This window comes from Manis javanica, chromosome 11 (genome assembly GCF_040802235.1).
Source record: "Manis javanica isolate MJ-LG chromosome 11, MJ_LKY, whole genome shotgun sequence".
NCBI classification, from domain to species: domain Eukaryota; kingdom Metazoa; phylum Chordata; class Mammalia; order Pholidota; family Manidae; genus Manis; species Manis javanica.
In genome coordinates this window covers 18,927,629-18,950,448 of record NC_133166.1, presented here as the reverse complement: position 1 = coordinate 18,950,448, position 22,820 = coordinate 18,927,629, and the positions used below count along the sequence as shown (strand labels likewise).

General features: G+C 36.1%; 1 protein-coding gene across 10 annotated transcripts in view; it reads left to right on the top strand.

The window, feature by feature from the left end:
* The window catches only part of EMSY (EMSY transcriptional repressor, BRCA2 interacting), a 91,711-nt gene that overhangs the window by 6,900 nt on the left and 61,991 nt on the right, over positions 1-22,820 (top strand). For 4 of the 10 annotated variants that reach the window (XM_037010633.2, XM_073215994.1, XM_037010628.2 and 1 more), the window contains exons 3-8: positions 5,155-5,254; positions 6,714-6,788; positions 8,084-8,125; positions 11,545-11,720; positions 13,337-13,489; positions 15,417-15,676. In XM_037010633.2, the coding sequence (XP_036866528.1) occupies positions 5,155-5,254; positions 6,714-6,788; positions 8,084-8,125; positions 11,545-11,720; positions 13,337-13,489; positions 15,417-15,676 (806 nt within the window). The remainder of the gene's footprint in view (positions 1-5,154; positions 5,255-6,713; positions 6,789-8,083; positions 8,126-11,544; positions 11,721-13,336; positions 13,490-15,416; positions 15,677-22,820) is intronic. The other 6 variants (XM_037010631.2, XM_037010630.2, XM_037010626.2 and 3 more) reach the window with 5 other exon arrangements.

Below are 22,820 nucleotides of genomic sequence, written 5' to 3'. Positions count from 1 at the left end.
GCAAGAAGAGCAATTGATTACATAGACTCTTTTAAATATGCTTTGCTGGAACTTTTTGTAAGGAATTTCATACTGAACTTTTAAGGGCTTCTTGAGGCCAGAAAGCCAAGCCAGTCTTGCCATCAGCTTGTGCCTGCAGTACCTGTAGATTTGGGTGAATTCCTCTCTTCTTGAGGTTCCTGCACCTGCCAGGAAGTGACCTTCCTTACTCACCTGGTAAGGCTGCTGGAACTCTGTAAGCAAGGTACCAGGCCAGTTCTTCTAATGGGCTTTGTTGGCTTTATAAAGTCAATCTTAGTTCCTTAAAGGTGTCGGTTCATATCTGAGTTTACACACATGTCTCTCAGGTATGACGTTCCAGTCAAAGCCTTGGTAATAAAACCAGTGTTTATAATTGGTCCTCTTACAAGGAAAGCAGATTCTTATTGAATTTATGCAAATAAACATACTGCTATGAAATATAAAAATAGTCACTGAGAGTTTTTAAATTCTGGAGGGATCAGGTAGAGAGAAAGATAAAAGTTTCAATTCTGCTTATAAAGACAGTCATTTACTAAACTGTTGTCAGTTTAAGAGAAAAAGCTTAAAACACTTTATCAACATTTGAAACAAAAAGCCACAAAATCATCTTCCTTAGTTTACTTAATCCTATGTAACTAATACCTGTTTTGCTGAAATCTAGTTTTTTACTAGTTTAGGAGTAATAAAACAGTGACTATAGATGACAAAAGACTTACAAATGACTGGTTAAAGATATGATGAGAGCTTACTGTAAGACAGTTGTCATAGGGAAATTTGGATATTTTTGTAACACAAAACATTCAGTAACAAAGTTTAGCATCATTCTCTGTGATAGTGCTTTCCAGGTAATTAAGCAGGTAAATAAGTCAAATTAGGCAAATATTTTCTCTAATGAGAAAAAATTCCTCTGACATGTTCCAGGTCCCTCTGGAAAATATCAGGCACTTGCTTAAATAGTTCCTCGCATTAGACAAAGCTACACTTCACTTTAAGCATTTTTCTTTGAAAGATTTAACACATACCATCAACTTAAATGACTTTAGGTAAACTTAGGCAGCTGATAACCATAAGGACATGTCTATTCAGTTCAACTTATATTAGCATTAATGCTTAATATCTTCTATTAGAATTTTCTGGAAGTTTCAGAATGCCCAATTTTTACAAGCGCTTGTCTTTAAATCCATTTTTATTAATACCATCTGGAGGTAGAAAAATATTTTTCATTTACACACTTAGACACAAACATACAGATTGAGACGTAGATACAGTGAGAGGACAGACAGAGCTCCTGGCATGAGCCAGGAGGGGATGAGAGCCCATGGTGGTGCATTGTCTAGGAGTTTTATAGGCAGTTGAGGATATTTGGGAACGTGAAAAAAGCTTAGGGCTGTGGACTTTAAGGCAAGTAGTAGGTGTTTAGGATTGCAGGGGAGACAGAGAGCTTGGTTCAGAGGTAGGAGAAAGCCTGGATATATGGGATCTCTTTCCATTTGCCCGTACGCTCACAGAAGTTGTATAAGTCGCAGAGAATTTTAGGATCTAAAGAGCCATTTGGGGCCATTTAGACTGATTGTCCAAGGGATATTGTGGCCAGATCTCATTACAGTAGCGAACAAGCAGAAAAGGTTTGAGGTCTGGAGTGAGATGGAGGGGCTTTTAGATTATTGAGTAAGCACCCTAGCGGTGAATCTATGGGAACGGAGGGGCCAGATCCCATGGTGAGAATGAGACCGTTCAGAAGTCACTGAGGCATCCCTGAGCGATTGAGAAGGTCACGGAGAAGACCAGGCACAGTTAGGGGGTCGTCACCACCTCTAACTGTGGGGTCAAGGCAAAAACGCCGGGGAGGCTCGGTACCTGGTACCAGGAGTTTTTGAGTCGAGTAGAAACGTAGATAAAGGGAAACCGGGCCTCAGTGGATGAGGATTCTCACCATGGGGAGGCAGAGAAGGGTCGGCTATGGGGATCAACTGTGACTATGAAAGTCGTGGTTGGGGGTGCCCCTGTCCCAGAGGAGCCCTTGGGGGTGCCGGACACTCAACGGTCACTTCCCAGGCTCCAAAGGGACATTTAAGTCGACCATGAAGGGGAGACTCACCAAATCGAAGGCCGGTGTTGGGCGAGAAGACAAGTGACCAGGGAAGTGGACGGTGAGCCCGTGAAGGAGGATCGGGCAGTGAGGGTTCCCAAAGCAGCTCAGGTTCCCGGAGGAAGAGCAAAGTCAATGGGAGAACCGAAGTCACGGCACCAATGAAAGGGTATCTCGCTGCGACCCTCCTTACCCAGAATGACTCAGGAGACACGGGCCCACGCAAGAGATTTTATTATCTGAAGGAGAGAGTGGCTGCCCCAGAGAGGGGGTGCGGAGAGAGAGGGAGCAGCAGAGAGAGAGCGGGACAGAGAGACAGAGACAAAGAGAGGGCAGCGAGTGAGAGACAGAGAGAGCGAGCAGCAAGTGAAAGAGACAGAGAGAGGCAGCAGCGTGGTGCCTTTTATTGTGGCGGATCCGCTCGGCCTGCTGCTTTGGGGGAGGGTCGGGATGTTTAGAGATAAGGCGGGGTAAGCCCAGTCAAGCCCCAGGCAAGCCCAGGCATAATTCTCACCGGTTTATGTGCTTGAGACCATGGGGCAAATGGAGGATAAATTACTATATTCTTACACTTGGAATGTCAAAAATCTGTGTCATGTTTCGTTATTTAATTCGCTTTTTTGAAATAGCGTCTTGATCACCATAAAATTCTACAGGCCCAAAGTGGCATTTTCTCAAACCACTTCCTCTCTCTGTCCTTTCTATTTCTTTTCATGTAGTGCCATTCTAAGTATCTTGCAAACTGCAAAACCTTATTCCTTTCCTGCCGTTCCTTCCACATTCAATCAGTAACCGAGTTTTGTCAAATACAAACTTTTTAGACTGGAATTAGAGACTTTTCTTAGTCTGGCTCCAAACTGCTTTTCCATTTTTATCTTTCTCTGTTTTCTTACATGTGTTCCTTGTTGAATTTTAATCACCTTGACAGTAGGAATTTTGTTTTGTTCATATAAATATTCTTCATGGTACCTTGTAGTAGAAATGTTCAATAGTTCAGTTTGAATTAGTGACCAAATACAGACATATTTTTACTTCTCCTAGTGTAAAACTCAAAATGGTCACTGATTCTTCTAGAAGTTTGATGTCCTTATGAAGCATTATCTGCTCTTTTACACTGTCTATTTTGCATATTTGCATTCCACCCCCACCCCCCCACCCCGCCTGCCTGGAGTGCAGTTCTCTTTCTGATTATAAAGCTTATGCTTCTAAACTAGATGATGTGTTTTTCCACTGTACCTTTACTACTGTATTGTATCATAATTGATGGCATGTTTCACTATAGCTTTATTCTAGAGTTAAGTTCTTGAGGGTAGGATTTAGCACACTGTCTGGTATATATAATAGGACTCAATACTGATTTTTTGAATAAAATATTTCATAAATAGCACATAAACATTTAAAATACAGTATTTCTTAGTTGATTATTCCCAGTGCATTTTTGGACTCTATTTTGGGTCCTGATAAAACTGAAATACATGTTTCCTGGTACTAAGTATTTCCTTCACTATTTCAGACCAGCAGAGCTTAGTCCTTCCAGAGAGACCCCCATGAAATATCTACATATAGTATACAGCACAGATTGAACATATAGGAAGTTTACACAAGGGATTATTCAGTGGGATCAGACATTTCTACTTAATATGTTCAGCTTACTCTTCTACATAAAGCTTGTTTTGGATAGTCAGAACTGAATAATATGAACTGAGTGAGGCTAGTAGTTTATTATTGGTACAGTACCTGGGTTGCAGGTATTTATGCCTTCATTATTTGCTAAGAGTGCCTGTTGTGTGTCAGGCATTGGCAAATAAATACTAGCAGCAACTTAAATTGAGTGAGAAGATAGTTATTTCCCACCATTTTGTTTTGCCCAGATATGCCCCTCTCATAGTGTTACTGGTTTAAAACAACAACTGTTATATTCCTCATGATTCTGTGGGTTGCTTGACCTGCCTGAGCTCACTCACGTGGCTGTATTCAGCTTACTGGGCTTGGCTGAGATGGCTGGGTCCCTCTCTCCATGTAGCCTTTTATCCTGGGCTTCTTCACAGCTTGGTGACCTCAAGGTTCTAAGGAAGCAAGGCCCTATGTGTAGGTGCTTAGGGAGCTTCTGTTTGTTCAGGTATCTGATATTCCATTGGCCAAAGCAAGTCACATGCTTTGTCATTAGCCCAGAGGCAGTGTGGGAGTGGACTGTACAAAAGTGGTACACAAGGAGTACAGTAGTGGCCGTGGCTCATTGGAAGCTGAGGACATTTTCATTCGTATTTTAGCTAGTATGAGGGATTGACAATTTCATTTCATTATGGCCACTGCAGTGGATAGTAAAATGAAACTGTATGGCGTTAGGGTTAAGTTTGTTGTATCCTAGTTGCTGTAAGATCAATGCATGTTACCATTTTGGTGGTGGTTTTATAGATGCGGAGGATCTTAGATCTGGAAGGAACCTTTCAAGTCTCTTCCAAATAAACTGAGGCTCAGAGATGAGAAGGCACTTGCTTAAGGTCACACAACTAGTAAGTGGTAGTGGTAGAGTCAGAATCTGGTTCTTGACCCTTGTTTTAATAGTTTCTCAGTGCTCTCAACTATGCAGGAGGGAGGTGGAATATAGTTTGAGTTCTCAGGCAAGCCTAAGGAATTATTTCAAGGATTAGCCCATGATGATACTTATTAATAATACTGAAAACTTCTCTTATTGCCTTATTATATCACTTGGAGCCTGTTCCTAGTTGTTGGTAGCATCTGATTTAAATGTTCTTCAATGATAATATATGAGACAAAATATTTATAGTCAAATTTTTTACTACCTAAACGTGTTATATACATGACTTCTGTGAGACAATAAAAATGGAAATGGTATAAAATTATAAAAGCCTCATTTTAATCTATGTTATTAGATAAAATTTTGGGAGAGAATTTTTTAAAATTTGCATATTGATTTTTTTTTTTAGGTTTCTTGCCCTGAAGTTTCTCTATATGTAGCCATATCTTAAAATATTGAAGTGTTATAAAAAATTTTTCTTGATAAAATGATTTTCTTCTTCTAGAATTGGAGGCATATGCTGGAGTTATCAGTGCACTTCGGGCACAAGGGGATCTCACCAAGGAAAAGAAAGATCTTCTTGGAGAACTCTCAAAAGTTCTTAGGTAAATTATCATAAAGTTTGTGAGACGTCACTCTAGAAATTTCATTTTGAGGGGTTCCAATACTTTCCACTCTCAAATTGAGACAGAGGTGTTCAAGTTAGTGGTGCTTAGAGATCCCACCCCAGTTTTGTGCTTTGTTATAGAAAGTTAGTAATTTACCATTTATTCTGTAATCAGAAAGGGTGTAAATCAGGTTGTTTTAGGTTTGGGCCTGGGAAAGGGAGGTATTTTTGTCATGGGTAAAACAAAGATAAAGATGACAGCAACTAGGTATTATCTAGAGTGGCCCATTGGTGTGTTGGATGTAAGAAAGAGATACTGGGAAGTTGTCTTAATTTGTTGAAATGGGTGGTGATGTATATAGTTATAGCCTTAAGAATAATAGTTTATCCCTTTAGCTTCCCACTAGAGTGGCACCTGAATCTATTAAAAAATTCCAGTGAAAGGGCTTCTTTGATACTTTGCTTTGATACATTCTAACATCTTGAGCTTTTTCAGAAAATGTTGTTTTAACTGAAGTTTCCTTTCTGCACTTAAAACCATTTTGTCCTATTCTTCTTTAAGTGGAGATAGGGAACAGGCTTTTCCTATAGTTAACATTAATCTAGGGATGTTACTAAGCCAGATCCTTTAGTCTTACTGTCTTATATTTAACAATTTATATTTTTTGTTTGTTTGTTATTTATATTTCTGGCCCCATAAGTAAGTCCATGGTGTAGATTTACCTTACACAGTAAAGATTACAATTTTAAGAATGGTATTCATTTTGAGTATTTATGAATCGAAAGGGTGTGGCCTTTTTCAGTTATTTAGTATTGACTTTACACATATTTAATCAGGACCAATATAAGCACATTTTTGCTGTAGTGGTAATATGATATAACGTAAAAGACACAGCTGAAGAGTACTATCCTTGTGTTAAGTTTCATAGCATATAGCCACAGGAAACATTATTTTGCCACTTTTCATTTTTTTATTCACTGAATGTAAAAATGTAGACTCTTAAGCTTTAGAAAAGACTTAGAAGACTTTCTTCTAAGTGCCAAAATCATCATGTCAGTAACCATCATTAGGGGGTCATTCAGTGGCTGTTTGTATATTTAGGTAACAGAAATTTCTACTAATCTTGAACATGGTCTGTACCTCTGCTAATCCTGAACATGGTTTATCATTTCTGAGTTTTGGAAGTAATGACTTGATATCAAGCTGAATTTGTCTTTCTGCAATTTCTGATTTGCAGTGAATTCTCTGCAGTTACATAGAATCAGTATGAACCCTTTTCTATGACTTTAATGAAATCATTTGAAGATATGTTTATTAGGTACTTGTCTATAAATCCTTTTATAAATCAATCTTGCCCTCCCCTCCCCCAAGCAAAATGTTGACTTAAACATTAATGAAAGTATAGAAAAGAGCTGCCTGCTTGTCAGAGTTCTATAACGGCTATTTTTTTTCATAGCATCTCAACAGAACGCCACCGTGCTGAAGTTCGGAGAGCAGTAAACGATGAACGGTTAACAACAATTGCACATAAGTAAGCCATTAGTCATCCACCCCTGATTTTTTCATAACGTAGTTTTGAAATAGTCTTCCTATTGTATAGCAGATTCCTGAGTCTTTTATCTTAATAGTAGTATCTCTGTACTCAGGGGTCCTGACCGTAGTGTTACTGTTTATTGGATTGGTTATACTTTTGCATTTGGTTAGGCAGGCTTTTAAGTACTCAGGTCAAATCTCGTTACAGTGTATGTAATCTTGATATAACTAAAGGCCCCCACAGTTTAGCAGATGATTGGCTTACTTGAAGGAAAGTTCAGTAACAAGTTAGTGTGTGTCCCAAATTTGACATTCCCTAAGAGATTCTTTGTAATGGTATTTGCTATGTGGATTGCTTTATAAATAGGCATTATATGTATTTTGATAACTCATGTATTTTGAAACTCAGAAAAAAGATTCTAAAATATATGTCATGCTTTTAAAAAATATGATTATATCTTAATTTACTTTAAAGAGCCAACAAAATAAAATTACGAAGAATTCTTAACAAATTATTTTCAGATCATAATTATTTGACAGATTTGGTGGAGGACTGAGGGCAGGGATCGAGCATTATAGAGTATGTGTGAAGCCAGTGCCTAAGAAATAGAAAGGAACAGAAATCATCCTTTAAATGTTAATGCAAGATGATAGGAACATCTCTTAAAATATGTTATAATATAATTCATTTTAAAAAATGTTTTAATGTGAAATAAAACTAAAGGACAAAATTAAGTGTATTTCCATAATGTGATAAATAGTGCTTTTAAACCAATTGGCAGTGTTTGAATTGACCCTGAAGATCCATTAGCTTCATGTTGTACTTCACTGGTCCTCATTTTACTTTTACTTCATTCATAAAATATGGTGGTACCTTTTTAACTGCATAGTTTGAAAGTTTAGCTATCTGATTTTTGAGATTTTTCAGTGGTAGGTAGGTATGCACTATAGAAATTTGGAAATTTTCCATTAGAGACATTAAGTATTCAATTGTCAGGCCAACATTGTTGAAATATTCAAATATTAATATGTTCCTTCTTTAATTTACTTTAAGCTTTTGAATTGGGATGCTCTCAAAATAACTGTGTCTAGATTCTAATTTGAGAACTGGAAATATGCTAGAAAATAAGGTAGTAAACAATAGCTTGCATTCAGACACACTGAGAGACAAAATTAGTACCTTAAAAACATTGGAACAATATTGTGGGACATTTAATTGTAAGTTGATGCATCAGTTTCATACTTAAAGGATAACATTTATTTAGTTTCCTTTTCCTTTTTTCCCCTTTAAAGAATGAATTTATCCTTATATTTGGGTGAAAGACCAAGTTACAGGTATGAAAATAGGTTATTATTATTTTAGGCTTTTTCTTGTTTTATTTCAAAATTGAAGCTCTCAATTATTCAGGGGCACATACTCCATTTATGAATTAACCCTGCCCCTTGCTTTTCCTTCTCTTCCCCTCCTACCCCCTCTAATACTGCCCACCTTTTAGCCGTTTTGCTGCTTGGGAATACCTCTAGTCAGAGGGTGGGAAGGGAGAGGAGGTGAAAATTTTAATTAGTTGTTTTATTACTTGTTAGTTCTGGAAAAGGTTTGGTGGAAGAATTTAAAAGCATTTACCAAAGTATTTTTGGATAATGTATGAGTTTCTTTATCTGTTTGACCTCTCCCTTTCCCTCCTCTCCGTGTTAGCATGGATAATTGAGAGTTGGCTTTTATCTGCCTGTGTTTCCTCTTTTTTTTCCTCCTTTCTGATTTCTTTAATACATGAATTTAATTTTTGAAAAGAGTTTACTTCAGTATAATTTTAAGCTTCGTAGGCCTCTCCATACTCCTGTTTTAATATTTTATATTGTGATAATTTAGTTTGACCAGATGTCATATTTACTTGTTGAGCCTAAGGGTAAGAGTGGGGAATGTTGAGAAAGGCATAGATCCTTCATTCTCTCCACCTCCTTTGTCTTCATTCCCTCAGAAGTAGAAACAGAACCTAGTTCTAAAGATTATATATAGGAGGCCTTCATACTTGAGCCTGAACAAAGCAACTCAAACCAAGGAGGAATGCATTGGAACTGACTGGATTTCCTTTCTCCTCTCCCTTCCCTCCCCCACTCAAAACAGCAGCTTAAGCCAGAAGGAATGTGGTTGAAAGGTGAAGAGAAAGTCGAGAAGATTGAGTACAAAGGAAGTGGAAACAAAAGGAGTGGGGTGTCTGGGATAAAAAAAAGCCTTGCTTGTGGCTTGAAGCACAACACCTGTTTATTATTTGGCACTAGGTCATTTATTAAGTTTGATACTCTCAGTTTTGAAACATGTCAGAATATTACAGTATTAAAACCTGGAGTGGTAATGGGCTTCAGACTTTTTAAAATTTGGACACTTGCCAGCATTGTCTCTAGAGTTAGAAGAAAGTGGCTATCTGGAATTATTTTTCTCTTAACCCTTTCTACATCAGCCAAACATTAGTAGGGTACTGTGTGAGTTTCTGTGTGAGAATGAGGATTTCTTTGTGGTGCCCTGCACACCAAAGGATATGAGGACCAATGTAGTTTCATTAGTATGTTAGATGTCTCAGGAAAGGGGCTGGAGCAATGTTTCCACCCTCCCTTGCAGTAAGAGAGGTGTTCTTTCATTGAAACTTAAGATATCCCAGCAAAGCCCTGGAGTAAGATGCTTATAAAAATCTGTAAAATTCGATTTAGATGATTTGTTCAACTAATGCATATTTACGCCTTCATTACTAAGCAGATAGGAATTTTTGTTCTAATTCTAACATGATATCTAATTATTCACTCACTTAAAATGTTTGAGCATGTTTGCATGAGTAGAAATTTGGAAGATTTATAGATCTTTCTAAAAGCTGCAGTTGTGTCCTTACGCTGCAAATTCTGTCTTTTCGATAGCAAAAATTCATGTGTTTCAAACTGTTAATCTTCCATAATTTCTGCCACCACTTAAACAATGCATCAGGTAAGTATAGACACACTTTGTGTGGTACACTCTCACCAAGCAGATTTGTCAGTGATATTCTAATAAAATGGATAGCAAATAGGAGTAAGAGAAGAAAATGCTGAATAACTTTTAGAATTTTTTCCTTTGCAGTTAGCTACAGCCTTTTCCTGTCTTTCATGTTTGTGTCATTCTTTGAGAACTAGCATCAGTGTTTATGTAATAACACATTTGTAAGGATTACTGGGGTCTTAGGAATGCGTCTTTCCCTACTTATATGTAGCACTGTTAAAACCATGAGAGAATTTACAGGTTTAACACAGTAACCCAGTTGGATTCGTCAGCTCCTGGAACACTTTCTTTCAGAAATTCGTAGAAATTCCTTTCTAAACTGAATGTAGATCCCCAAATTGTAATTTTTTGTTCCATTCAAATTGTAATTTTTTGTTCCATTCAGTGCAAGTTAATAGTAATTAGACAGCACTGCTCAATTAATATAAATCAAAGGCAAAAGTTAGACGTAAAACACATGTAAAAAATTTTATACTTTCTACGTATGATGTGGCAAATAATTTCAATAGCATGATGTATGCCTGTTGCAGAAGACATTTAGTAGTTGTATGACCTCAGGCAAGTTTTTTAACCTCTCAATGACTCAGTTTCCCAATCTATAAAATGGAGATATAATATTAACAATTTCATAGGATTATTGAGAGAATTATATGCATTAATATACATAATAACAATGCCTGGCATATAGTAACTGCTTAATTGATGTTAACTACCATCATTACCATCATCATCATCATCATCATTATCATTATTTTGCTATTCACTAATGGCTTTTGTGTACTCTGTCTAAATCTGAAGAAATCAATGGACATTAAAATTTTAGGTTGATTTGTACAATCTTTGGTTTTGTAAAAGGTGCAGAATATTTCTGATTTACTGCAGAGATTGATTCTGGGTAAACTTTAAAAATTGGCACTAATCATTAGTCTGGAGGAATGACACGGCTGCCTTTTGTGGAGCCAAGTCAAGAGAAGTGACAAAAATGTCTTTTCATATTTAAACCCCTGATTCCTGGGATAAAATTTGCTTAAGAAGTTGAGTGCAGAGAAATTGAGAATAGTGTCTGCTTAGGGGTAGAGTAGTGGTATAAAGTAGTAGCACATTTCTTTCCATGTCCTCAGGCCTAGTCTTGTTTTTTAACAGGAAGGGTAAAAACTAATTGTCAGTGACACACACAGTGATATATATACAGCCTTCTTTTATCCCTCAGTACTTTGTCTCTCTCGTTTACTGCCTCAGTTTCCCTTGTTTGAAAGCCTTAGAACCTCTGGCCATGCAGACGGTTAGATAATTTTGCAGAAGTACAGTGAATTCCATCCTTAATTGTGAAGGATAATCTTACTTTAAAAATTACGATGACTTTTTACCTTTTTAGCCTAATTACAAAATTAAGTTGTAAAAGAAGAAATACTAGTTTTCATTAGTAAAACTGTATTTAAGCTAATGAAAATAATGTTGATATTTATTTAGAAGGCATAAGAAATTTTTCTTAGTTTCAGTTATGTTCATTATGAGACTCAGATTATAGACTAAGGTGTGTAAGAACTTAAGTGTGTGTGGAATTTCTTGAATTCTGATTATTATTTATAATTTTTATCTTAAAATAAAACCTCTCCTGTTTACTTAAGATAATTTTATAATTTAAAATGGTACATTTGTTTGAGAAAATATAGTTGATTCATTTTTAGTGATTGAGAACCCTTGTAGCAGCGTGTTCTTTTTTGTTTAGTATGTCTGGGCCTAATAGCTCCTCAGAATGGTCCATTGAAGGTCGTCGATTGGTACCACTGATGCCCCGGCTGGTTCCCCAAACTGCCTTCACTGTAACAGCTAATGCTGTTGCCAATGCCGCTATCCAGCACAATGCATCTCTTCCAGTGCCCGCAGAAACAGGAAGCAAGGAAGGTGAGTGGAAAAATATTTCTGTGTGTAGAGGTGACTTTTCTCAGGTTCTTCAAGAAAAGTTGTCTTTTTTTTCATCTGTTTTTATCCTTGTGTATAAAGGCTGCCAAATACAGTGAAGAGCCCTTATTCTGAAACTAGAAACTGCCAAGTTTTTAGTCTCAACCAAAATTATATCTCCCTTTTGTTCAAAGTGTGAATTATAGTAATCACAAAATTGCAAAAAGCCTTCTTGAAATGAATTTTTTATATCATTGTATATTACTAGAAGTGGATAAAAGGCCTTAATGGGTAACATGGAAAATAAGTAAGATGATAGAAGTCATTTAGCTACTGGAGAAAGATGCTGAACTTATAATTATAAAATAAAACTGTTTTGTCTTCTGAAATCAATGGTATATGCTGCCTCTCTGTTCAATGTGCTAAATCCATTAGGGATTACCTGACAGATGGGAGAAGGTTTTCTTAACTGTCATTTAGTCTAGTAATTGACACATGCCTTAAAAATTATTGAATTCTCCTGAGGTCACTGAGAGTAATATTAAATTGGTGAGGGCATATTTAGATTGCCTCTGGTAGCTTAGTTTGATGTTGACCCTGAAATGAAAATGACCCTGAAAATAATGCAGTTGTCAGATTACTTTGGGCAATTGTCTTTTCTTGGGCTTTGGAGCAGGAGACACTGTTTTCATGCATGCCAGGCTCTGTTATAGGCTGAAGGAAGCTGTATTTTAGAGAGAGACTTACCAGTGAGCAAACTTGGTCTCCACTGAGTTCTTGTTTTATTTGTGGTAGAGGAGGTATCTTTCTTCTCTTCCCACTTTTTTGCCTTTTCTATTCGCTGACTTTCTGGTAGAGTAGAAAGAATATAAGATTTCCACTAGTCAAACTTGTTTGAACCCTAATTTGCCATTTCCTGGCTATGTGGCCTCCAGCAAGTCTTTTATCTCCTGTGAGCCTCGGGTTCCTCATCTTTAAAATGAGGGTGTGGTGTTAGGAGAATTAGTGATAGTATGTGGAAAGGATTTATCTTAGTGCATGGTACTCAGTAAATAGTGCCTAGGAGCTATTCTTGCTTCCTCTTATTGTTACTTGAGAAATTGAAATATGTCATCATTAGTTAATTGTTGAACTGCTTGGATAGCAAGTGACTACCAAGTTGATTTTAATAAAGGAACCTTGTTTGGTTCCCCACTGGTACCCAAGGTGGACATTGCTGTGGTTAGGGAAAAATTACCCATTGCTCCATCATTAGTGTTACTATTATTAAAAGGGAATACAAGTACGTGTGTTTTGTCCAATTACTGTGAGTGGAAAATTATTTTCATTGTTCTCGGTATAGTTTTAAACTTGATTTTTCTGTAACTGCACTCTTCTCCATTGGCAGTGTCACCTGTAGGTAGCTGTTAAATACTTGGGAGAAAAACCAGTTAAGCAGTGATTTTTCAGGAAAAGTTATTAATACCTTTTAACCTGTGGACCTAATGCCTAGTACTGGCCTCTGACTTAAACTTCTGATACATGAAAATGTTAAAATTGGCCTGCAGTAAAAAAACTTTTCTGTATGCGTGGACAGTTTTGGTGAAAGTTAACAGCAAACTTTTTTATTGTTCCTTCAGTAGTGGTTTGCTATTCCTACACAAGTACCACGTCAACCCCAACCTCTACCCCTGTTCCAAGTGGCAGCATAGCAACGGTTAAGTCTCCAAGACCTGCCAGTCCTGCCTCCAATGTAGTTGTCTTGCCAAGTGGAAGTACTGTTTATGTCAAAAGTAAGTGATATTCTCAGTGTTTTAGGGCCATCTTGGCTAAATGCTGCAGCATTGGCTCTGATTAGATTTTCCTTCCTGAATTTAACCTTTGGTCCACTGGTTATTAGCAGTGGTTAGTTTTTGAATGTTCTGAAGAATTCCTTTCTTTACATGTGACTAGGTATATATTGCTTTTTAATCATTTTTGAGGACTGAGAGAAGTTACTTCTTTTTTTCTTCCTTGTGGGGAATCTGCCTTGAACAGTGCTCTCCTTTAAATATCTACTTGTTTTGATTGTCATGAAATCAAAATGTGAGGAGAATCTGAAAGAATGTGCTTATATGATTTATTCAGTGTTTACTGCTATAATTGTGATGTTTGTAGTGTTTTAAAAAATTATATAACATATCCAATTGTTAGATTCAGTGAAGCATTTTAGAGTCCATCTTTTACTTTTTTAATTATAGTTCTATAATTTTTTGAGGTTCATTTGCAATTTTTAACCCCTTGATTCTACCCCGTGAAGCAGTTTGATGTCCAGTTTATATTCTTTTTTTAATGTTTGTTAATGTCAGTACTGTTTTTCTTTTGATATCAACTGGAGATCATTAATAATTTTATTTTCATTTTTCTCAGTATAGTTATAAGCTTGATTTCTTTGTAACTTACAAACAGAATTGATTTTAAGTCATTGTCTTCCTTGTTTAAATTAGAATCTAAAAATTGAAGATGTAAGGAGTTATATTCTATTGCAAATTTCATGAATCATTCCATATACTTTTATGTCTGCTTTGTAGAAATGTTCTATGTATGTTGCAAGGTTTTATGTTTCTCCCTTAGCTTTTTAAAAAGTCTACAAAAACACTTAAGGTTTTAATGCATAAGGAAAAAACTAAGAATCTGGGACTTAATAAAGTTTATATCTGATTTTTGTGTATTTAGCCAACCAAGGCAGTCTTTTAAAATAACAGTAGAGTTCTATTTTTTGATCATTTTTTAAAACATTGAAAGTGAATTCCTAATATGAGGAAACCATTTTATCTAATATGTAGTTTGAAGTTACCAAGGAGTTTATTGTTTTATTCTCAGAAGTCACAGAGACAATATTAGTTTGGGATATAATCATTCACCTAGTAGCTCATATGTGCAAGGCACTATACAAGGGAAACAAACCAGTAAGACTTAGTCATTTCCCTTTGGGAGCCCCTTAATAACGGGAGATGTGCAGACTGACAGATACATTGCCATGGGGTAAGTGATAACAAGGAGAATGTACAAAGTGGTTTAGAAGCTTGAAGGAGACATGGATTATTAGCTTTGCTTAGAGGAGGAGTAAGGGAAAGCTTCTCTAAGGAGATGGCTTGCAGGATGATGAATGCAGGGATGATAAAGAGGTAATTGGTGGTAGGTGGTATTCCCTAAAGAACAGTAGCATATAGAGACTCCAGATGGCTAGAATGTGGTAACGTGGCTTTGAGCAGTTCAGTGGGCCAGGATTATAGGGGTGCACAAGGTTGGGTGGAACAGGCTGTTAATATTCTTGAAAATATATGGGATCTTGAATGATATAGTAATGATTTTGTGTCTCATGTTGTAGGAAGATACAACTACTAAATGATTTGAGGCAGGGAATTGGTATGATTATATGTGAGATTTATAACTGGTAGTGGGATGGAGGGTAGAATAGAAGTGGGGTGATTGGAAACATGAACACCTTTTAGGAGTTTATTGCTAAAATGCAGGGAGCAGATAGGTAGGCCTGATGTGACCATAAGGGTTAAAGGAAGGAGAGCATTCAGAGACAGCTTCCCTGAGGGAAGGTTGATGGGACTTACTAACTGACAGGAAATGAGGCAAGGATGACTGATGACACAAAGATCTTAAAATGAAATTTAAAATGCCTGGTTAGATAGTTGTAAATATAGCAGTATTGTCATCGCTTTTCAGGTGTTAGCTGTTCAGACGAAGATGAAAAGCCCCGAAAACGAAGGCGAACAAACTCTTCCAGCTCCTCCCCTGTTGTCCTAAAGGAAGTGCCAAAGGCTGTTGTTCCCGTCTCAAAGACGATCACTGTGCCTGTGAGTGGCAGTCCCAAGATGAGCAACATCATGCAGAGCATCGCCAACTCATTACCACCCCACATGTCTCCTGTGAAAATAACCTTCACCAAACCATCAACACAGACAACAAACACAACAACACAGAAGGTATGTTGTGGAGGGAATCTCTGTCTGCCAAATCACTGTTTCCATCTCTTTTAGTCAGTATAATTCAGATTTAACAAACGTGCACTGAGTGCTTACTATGTGCTTGGCATTATGCTGGGAATGTTCACATCTCTTACTTTGGTCCTGCACATAGAGCTTTGGGATAGGTATTACTATTTCACTTTTTGTAGGCTCAGAGATGCCAAATGACTTGCCTAATATGACACAGCTAGCAGCTCTCCCACTTGTAAGACTTTCATTCTATTTTATTATATGTGATGCCATTCAGAAAAAAATTTAAATATACAGTATTTTTTAAATCTATGCTTGGATAATTTTTTACTTTGCCAGAGTAATAAAGTTGTCAGAGTTAGGTGTTTTCATAGAAGAAAGGAAGGATATGATAGGTGAGTAACTGTTGTCTTTTTTTATTTTTTGTACGCTATCATTATTCATTCCTAACTCTTCTCTCAGTATGTTCAAATCATCAGTGTTCTGTCAATTTTAGTTTATTAGACCCCTCTAACTCCCTCACACTAATCTAAATGTTCATGACTCCCTAGGCTGTTGGACACTTGTGTTTCTGGGACCTCCCTTCACCATCATTCTGATCTTCCTCTTTCTTGGTTTATTCGTTTGCTGGAGCATAGCTTCTTGGAGTATGGGCGAATGGGAGGTACATTTTTTTGAGTCCTTACATGTTGGACTGAAAATTTCTTTATTCTATCCTCCTACTTTCTTAATGATTTAGCTAGGCATAATATTTTAGGTGGGGGTCATTTTCCCTGTGAATTTTGAAGATGTTGCTTCATTGGCTGTTAGCTTCAGTATTGCTTTTGAGAAGCCCAATGCCATTCTAATTTCAGATAATCTTTTTCTCTTTGAAAACTCTTAGAAACTTTCAGAGTTCTGAAATTTCAAGGTAATTTTCTTTGGTGTGGGTCTTTATTTTATCTATTGGGTTGTGAACTCACAACCCCTTTCGTTCTAGATACTTAATGTCCTTTAATTACGGGAAATTTCTTGAATTTTTTTTTGGTTTTTCTCTATGCTTTTTTGGATCACCTCTTTAAAATGTTGAACTTCCTGAATTGATCCCTTAATTGTATCTTTTCTTACTCCCATTTTCCTTTTGTTTGCTTTTTCTTTCTACTGTGGTATAGTGGTTAAAAGCTTGGGTTTTAGAACTAGACTTTCTGAATTTGAATTCCAATTTTTGCCACTTTCTAAGCTATGTGACTGTGAGAAAACTGAATTCTAGACATAAGTTTTCTCATTTGTAAAATAGGGAAAACTATATATAGAATTTTGGGGTTTAAGTAAATGAGGTGATAAATGTAAAACTTAGAATAGAGCCTAGCACATAGTAAATACTCTATAAATATTTTCTTTATCCTTTAACTTCATCTTTCATTACTTCTCTGGAATATTTCATTTTTCCTATCATACTTTAAATATCTAGTGTTTTCGTGTTCCCTAAAAGTTTCCCTTAAAAAAAAATAGAATCCTTTTCTTCCATAAGATCAAATCAAATATTCTCTTACCTGGTGTCATTCATGATAATTTTTTTGTTTTCTTCTTTCATGTTTTCTCGCTTCTTTGTATGTTCCTTTTGTCTGTTTGATTTGATCTCTGTCTCTTATTTCAGAGTTTCCTTAAATGCTGGCTGTTTGCTTATATATGAAAAGCAAAAGGAACTATATGTAGGGTAGAACATGTTGGTTGGTGACTTTTATTGCAGGTAGACTTAATAGGGCTGTTTCATTGAGAAACACCCATTGCTGCTTTACCTGCATGCACTTTTTCCTGCTTTTTCATGGACTGGTCACATTCCTCAGAGAAGGATCTTCCAGTCTTCTGCCTAGAGTAGTAGTAACCTGTCTGCCAGTATCTTGGATGTAAATTAAGGGAGAATGCTAGATAGTCTTAATTATCCCATATGTAGACTATACTTAACCCCTGTTTTCTGCATAGAACCCACATACCTTAGCTTGGTTCATCAGATTCCCTTGGATTCAATTTCACCCACAATAGAATAAATCCCTACTCTTCCTTTGGGATAGGGGAGGATAACTGGGGTTCTGAATGCTGTGTAAATAGATTTTCAACTAATTTTCCTCTCTTTAGTCCCAGTTTAACTAACCCCCAGTTCAGAAGTGTCTACTGCTCTCAATTCCCAAGTCTTTCTGGGGTTCTCTGATGCAAGTGGTCATTTTTTGTTCTTCTGTTTGCTGTCTTAGGTTTCCACTTTTGTGAGTATGCTTGATTGGTTACTTCTTGTCTGATTGTTTTCCCAGTTTCCAAAACTTTACAGCTGTTGTCTCCTTTACATTTAACCTTACAGGTTTATATGTCTCTTCTCCTTTAAAAAAAAGTCCCTTCATACTGTTGTAGAGGGATTTGGGGGAAGGAGTGGAAGTAAATTCTTGTGTCCAGTGTGCGGTCTTTTCCACCTTTGAATTTTCAGATCCATAATAACTTTCATTTAAAGAACCGCCTTGAGTTTCCTGGAAAGAGATCATTACATAATATATAAGAAACCATCATTTTCTCAATAAACTAGATGTGATAACGAGCTGATCTGTGGCATATGATTCTATTTTCAGTCTTAGAATAAGGCATTATGGTGTAGTGTTAAAATTAAGCAAGAATTTTTGTAGTCAAAGAGGCCTGAATTAGAACCCTGGTTTTTCCAGTATGATCTGAAATAAATTAGTCTATCTAAGTCTGTTTACCCAACTATGAGATGAGAGTAGCACCAATCTTCTAAGGTTATTGTGAGGATTAAATGATATTGGGTATTTTAAAATGCAGCTAGGGTATGTACTCAAAAAATGTTAGTTCCCTTCCCTTGCAGGTATTTTATGGAAAACAGTGTCTTATTTATTTGCACTGTTGAGAATGACTTGCTCCGAACAAGTGACTTCATCAGTTAACTGAAGCTTACACCTTAATGTATAGAAATTGAGTATTTTTGATGACCTGTTACATGTTACTCTGAACATAATTTCTGCATTTGTATTTGATGACTCTAAGGCAATCTTTCTGAATACCACTTTTCATTAATATTTAATATAGTTAATTGTTTTCTGAGCTAGCCTATATCAGGTGTCATCAGCCTGTCATACTCTGAGTTTTTAAGTCTACTTAATGTAATTCTTTTATTGTCATCTTTGCTAGATCTTATTTCATCATTAATTCTTATTTCTTCCCCACTTCTCATCTCTTGTTTTAATTTGGTATTTGAGAAATAGTGTAGCAGAGTTACAGGTAAAAGAGCAACTGCTTCCCATCCATGTCCCTTACTGTTTTGTTTTTATTCATTATATTTAAAACCAGTTTGACACTATATTGCATACTGTTTATTCCCTATTTCTCCCATAGAGCATAGTTACTGAGTGTGGAGACTTTGTCTTACTAATCACTGTATTTCCTAGTGTTTAGAACAGTGACTGGGATATAGTAGGTGTTAATTAATATTTGTTGAATGAATGAATGAATAAACAATTAATACATCTGTTTCCAATACTGGCTCTCTCACCTCTCTTGAGCCTTAGTTTCCTTATAAAACAGAGATAATTATCAAGATAATTAGGTCATTCATGGAAAGTGCTCAACAGTGCATTTGATGAATGCTCAGTAAATGTCACCTAACATTGTTAACTTTCCATTCTTCTTTGGTACAGCTATATAAAAATACTTATAATGGATGGGGGTTCACCCATAAGTGAAGTTGGTGAATTTGTTTTTTTGTTTCTCTGACTTTACTGTGTCTTTGTATTTGTTTTTTTCTTCTGAATTGTCAATTGAGAATGGATAGTTGAGGTTGTCAGACTTGTGATGCTTATGAGAAGGTATATTTCTCTTCAAAGTCATACATGAGCCATACCATGATATTTTATGTTCAGAACCTTATATATGTTCTATTGTATTTAAAAAACAAACATTTAGAACAAAGTACATTAAAATAAGACTCATTCATTCCACAAATAGGTATAGAGTACTATGTTCTAGATGCAAAACTACTACTTCATGTGTACTCAAAGCCATTAGTTTTGTTATTTCTTGGACAAGCTGTGTGTATGTAGGACTAATAGGTATTCTCTGGGATTTTTGTTGTTATTTTGTTTTCCTTTTGCTGGGTAATTAGATTTTCTGGAACTCTCTGTAGGGCTGTTGCCATTATTGCATTTACCTTGGATTTCTCACAAATCCTACTGTGTAAGTCGACCTAGGAATTATTTTAGGTAAAGTGACTTTTACATTAAGTGTAATTATTTATGAATTTGTGGATTTGATTCAAATTCAAATAGGTTATGTATTTTTCAGGGTAGACAAATTTCCACTTGTGTTAATGTGGTGCCTTCATTTCAAGTATAACATTGGTACAGCACTTAATATAAACAAAGCGACAGAATATAGCATTATGCTTTCATGTGCTTGATTGATATTTTTCATTTTATCCTTAGGGTGCAAGTCCCAGCACTCTTAAGGAGTTTTTGAGTGCTAGAGCTAGAAGGTCAGTAATTTGAATTATGGCCTGAATAAACACTGTTTGGTTCACTTGGTTTCAAAATCCCTTTATTTCCCTTATAATAAGTAACTTTAAAGTGCAAGTAAGTTTTCCTCATGGTGGATCTCTAATTTGGGATAACCCCTTTTTAGATCAGAAATCAACTGGCAGACTGAAATCTTAAAATATGTTTCATCATTTGTGTCTGTAACCTCAAATAATGCTCTTAAAGTCTCTATATTTATTTTGCCAAAATTTTGTTGTCTTAATGTTAGAAACCTACATGCATACTCCAGTTCTAAAGTTGCAAATATTTCACACAGGTGTGAATGCTTCCCCATCCCTTGCCCACCACAGACATTGCTAACTGATTGTGGCACACTCCGTGCCAAGCCTTGGCGAATTCTCATCTGTGCCGCTGAGTCTTCATAAATACTGTACTTCAGGAAGCTACACCTTTAGTTCAGAATTGGCAAATTGAAAACCTAATTGCCATGCTACTCTAATTGGTTTGGCTGTGGTAGTAGCTATGAGCTCTTTGGATTCTCAGGAATATCAGAATTTGGGGAAAATATACATAAAATTTTCTAATGAAATAAAAACAGAGTACATTAAAAATATTTCCAAATTGATTTGATCCATAGTGCCTTTATGGATGTCCTTTTACTATTTATTAAGTATAAATAATAAGCTAGTAATAAGTACCACTTGTTTACTGCCAAATATTGACCACCTGCTATGTGCCTAGCACCATGTTAGATGCTTCACATCATTATCTCATTTAATCCTTATAATGATCTGCAAGACAGGTATTATTATCCCTATTTTATAGATGAAAATTGGAGCCCAGAGATTTGAACATGTCCAGGGGCCTGCTATTTGCTAATGGCAGAGGCAGGTTTAAACTCAGGTTCATTTGACTCTTAAAGTGCTGGTCTTTTTACTGTATTAGTCTGCTTCTTTTCAGTTTATATGATGGCAGATGGTTGTTCTTATAATAATGCTATGTAGGTGTTTGCTGGTAAAGCTCTGTATATCTCTATTGATTCCTAAAATAATTAACTCCTTAAAGTAATGGCCATGTACTTATATTTAATAATTTTCTGTAACACTGAAAATATATAATAATAATGATACAGTCAGAGCTTCTTTGAGATGTAAGTACTAAGTACAGACATACTCAGTATATTTTGACTTAATGTCAAGCCTTCTTTAGGACTGATAGAAAAGATGAAAAAGAATTTCTCCCTAAATTCTTGGGAATTTTCAAAATAATTTTCTGTCCTAGGTAGGTAACAGGTAATTTTGGTCAAAGAAGAAAAAGACACTCTGCTCTGTTTTGTGTGTCACTATACCACTATTATACTCACCCAGAAAAAAACTGACACTATAGATTTGTAAATGATTTTTGTGTTTCAACAGTAAAATGGGGATAATAATAGTATGTGTGTCATAGGAATTGTTGGGATATTTATATTAGCCAATGCATATTAGCTGTAGGAACTAATCTTGATTCTGTTCTTTTCCTTAACCTTGTCATTTCTGTATGTCCTATTGGCTCTGCCTCTTAAAGTAATCTGAATCTAGTCACTTCTCTTCATTTCCATTGCTAACACCCAAGTCCAGCAGCCTCTATCATTTCTTGCCTGTTCTGCTGCAATAGCTGCTTTACTAGTCTTCTGCTTCTACTCTTGCCTCTTACCACATAGTAGTTAGAATGATCTTTTAAATGTAAATTAAATTTTGTTGTTTTCCTACTTAAAATCTTCCCATGGTTTCCCATTAACTTAGTATAAAATTTAAACTCTTATTCTGGTTTTTCAACTTGATCTGGCCTGTGGTTACTTTTCCAACCCTGCTTTGCCCCATATGGTTTTGCCACACTGACTTTTCCTTCTGTCTTTAAATACATCGGGCTAACTTCCACCTTAGGTCCTTTGCTCTATCCTGTTCACTGTCTTAAATGCTTTGTCCCTATATCATCTACAGTTTTGTAGCCATACTGGCTAACCTTGAAGTCTCTTTCCTGCCTCTTTTTTCTCTGCTCTCTGTATGAGGAAATCCTGTTTGTTTTACCTTTAAGTGTATTCAGAATCTGTTCATTTTTCACCACTTATAAACATTTTGGTCAACATCATCTCTGCTTAGTTTGTTGCAGGAGCTTCTTAATTTATCTCTTTGTTTCTGTCTCCCCTACTGTACTTTTTACCTAGCAGAGTAATGATTTTTTTAAAATACTTTATTTTTTAGAGCATTTTTAGATTTACAGAAACTGAGAAGATAGTATAGAAAGGTCTCATATACCCTGCACTCAACTTCCCCATTTGGTGACATTTTATATTAGTATGCTACATTTGTTGTAATTAATAGACCAGTATCGACACATTGATATAAACTCAAGTCCGTGGTTTACTCAGATTTCTTTAGATTTTCTCTGTTGTCTTTTTCTGTTCTAGGCTGTCACACTACATTTACTTGTCATGTCTGTCCCCTTAGGCTCCTCTTGACTATTAAAGTTGCTCAGACTTCCTTTGCATTTGATAACCTTGACAGTGTTGAGGAATACTGGTCAAGTACTTTGTCAAGGATGCCCCATTATTAGAATTTGTTACTTTTCTCATTATTAGAGTA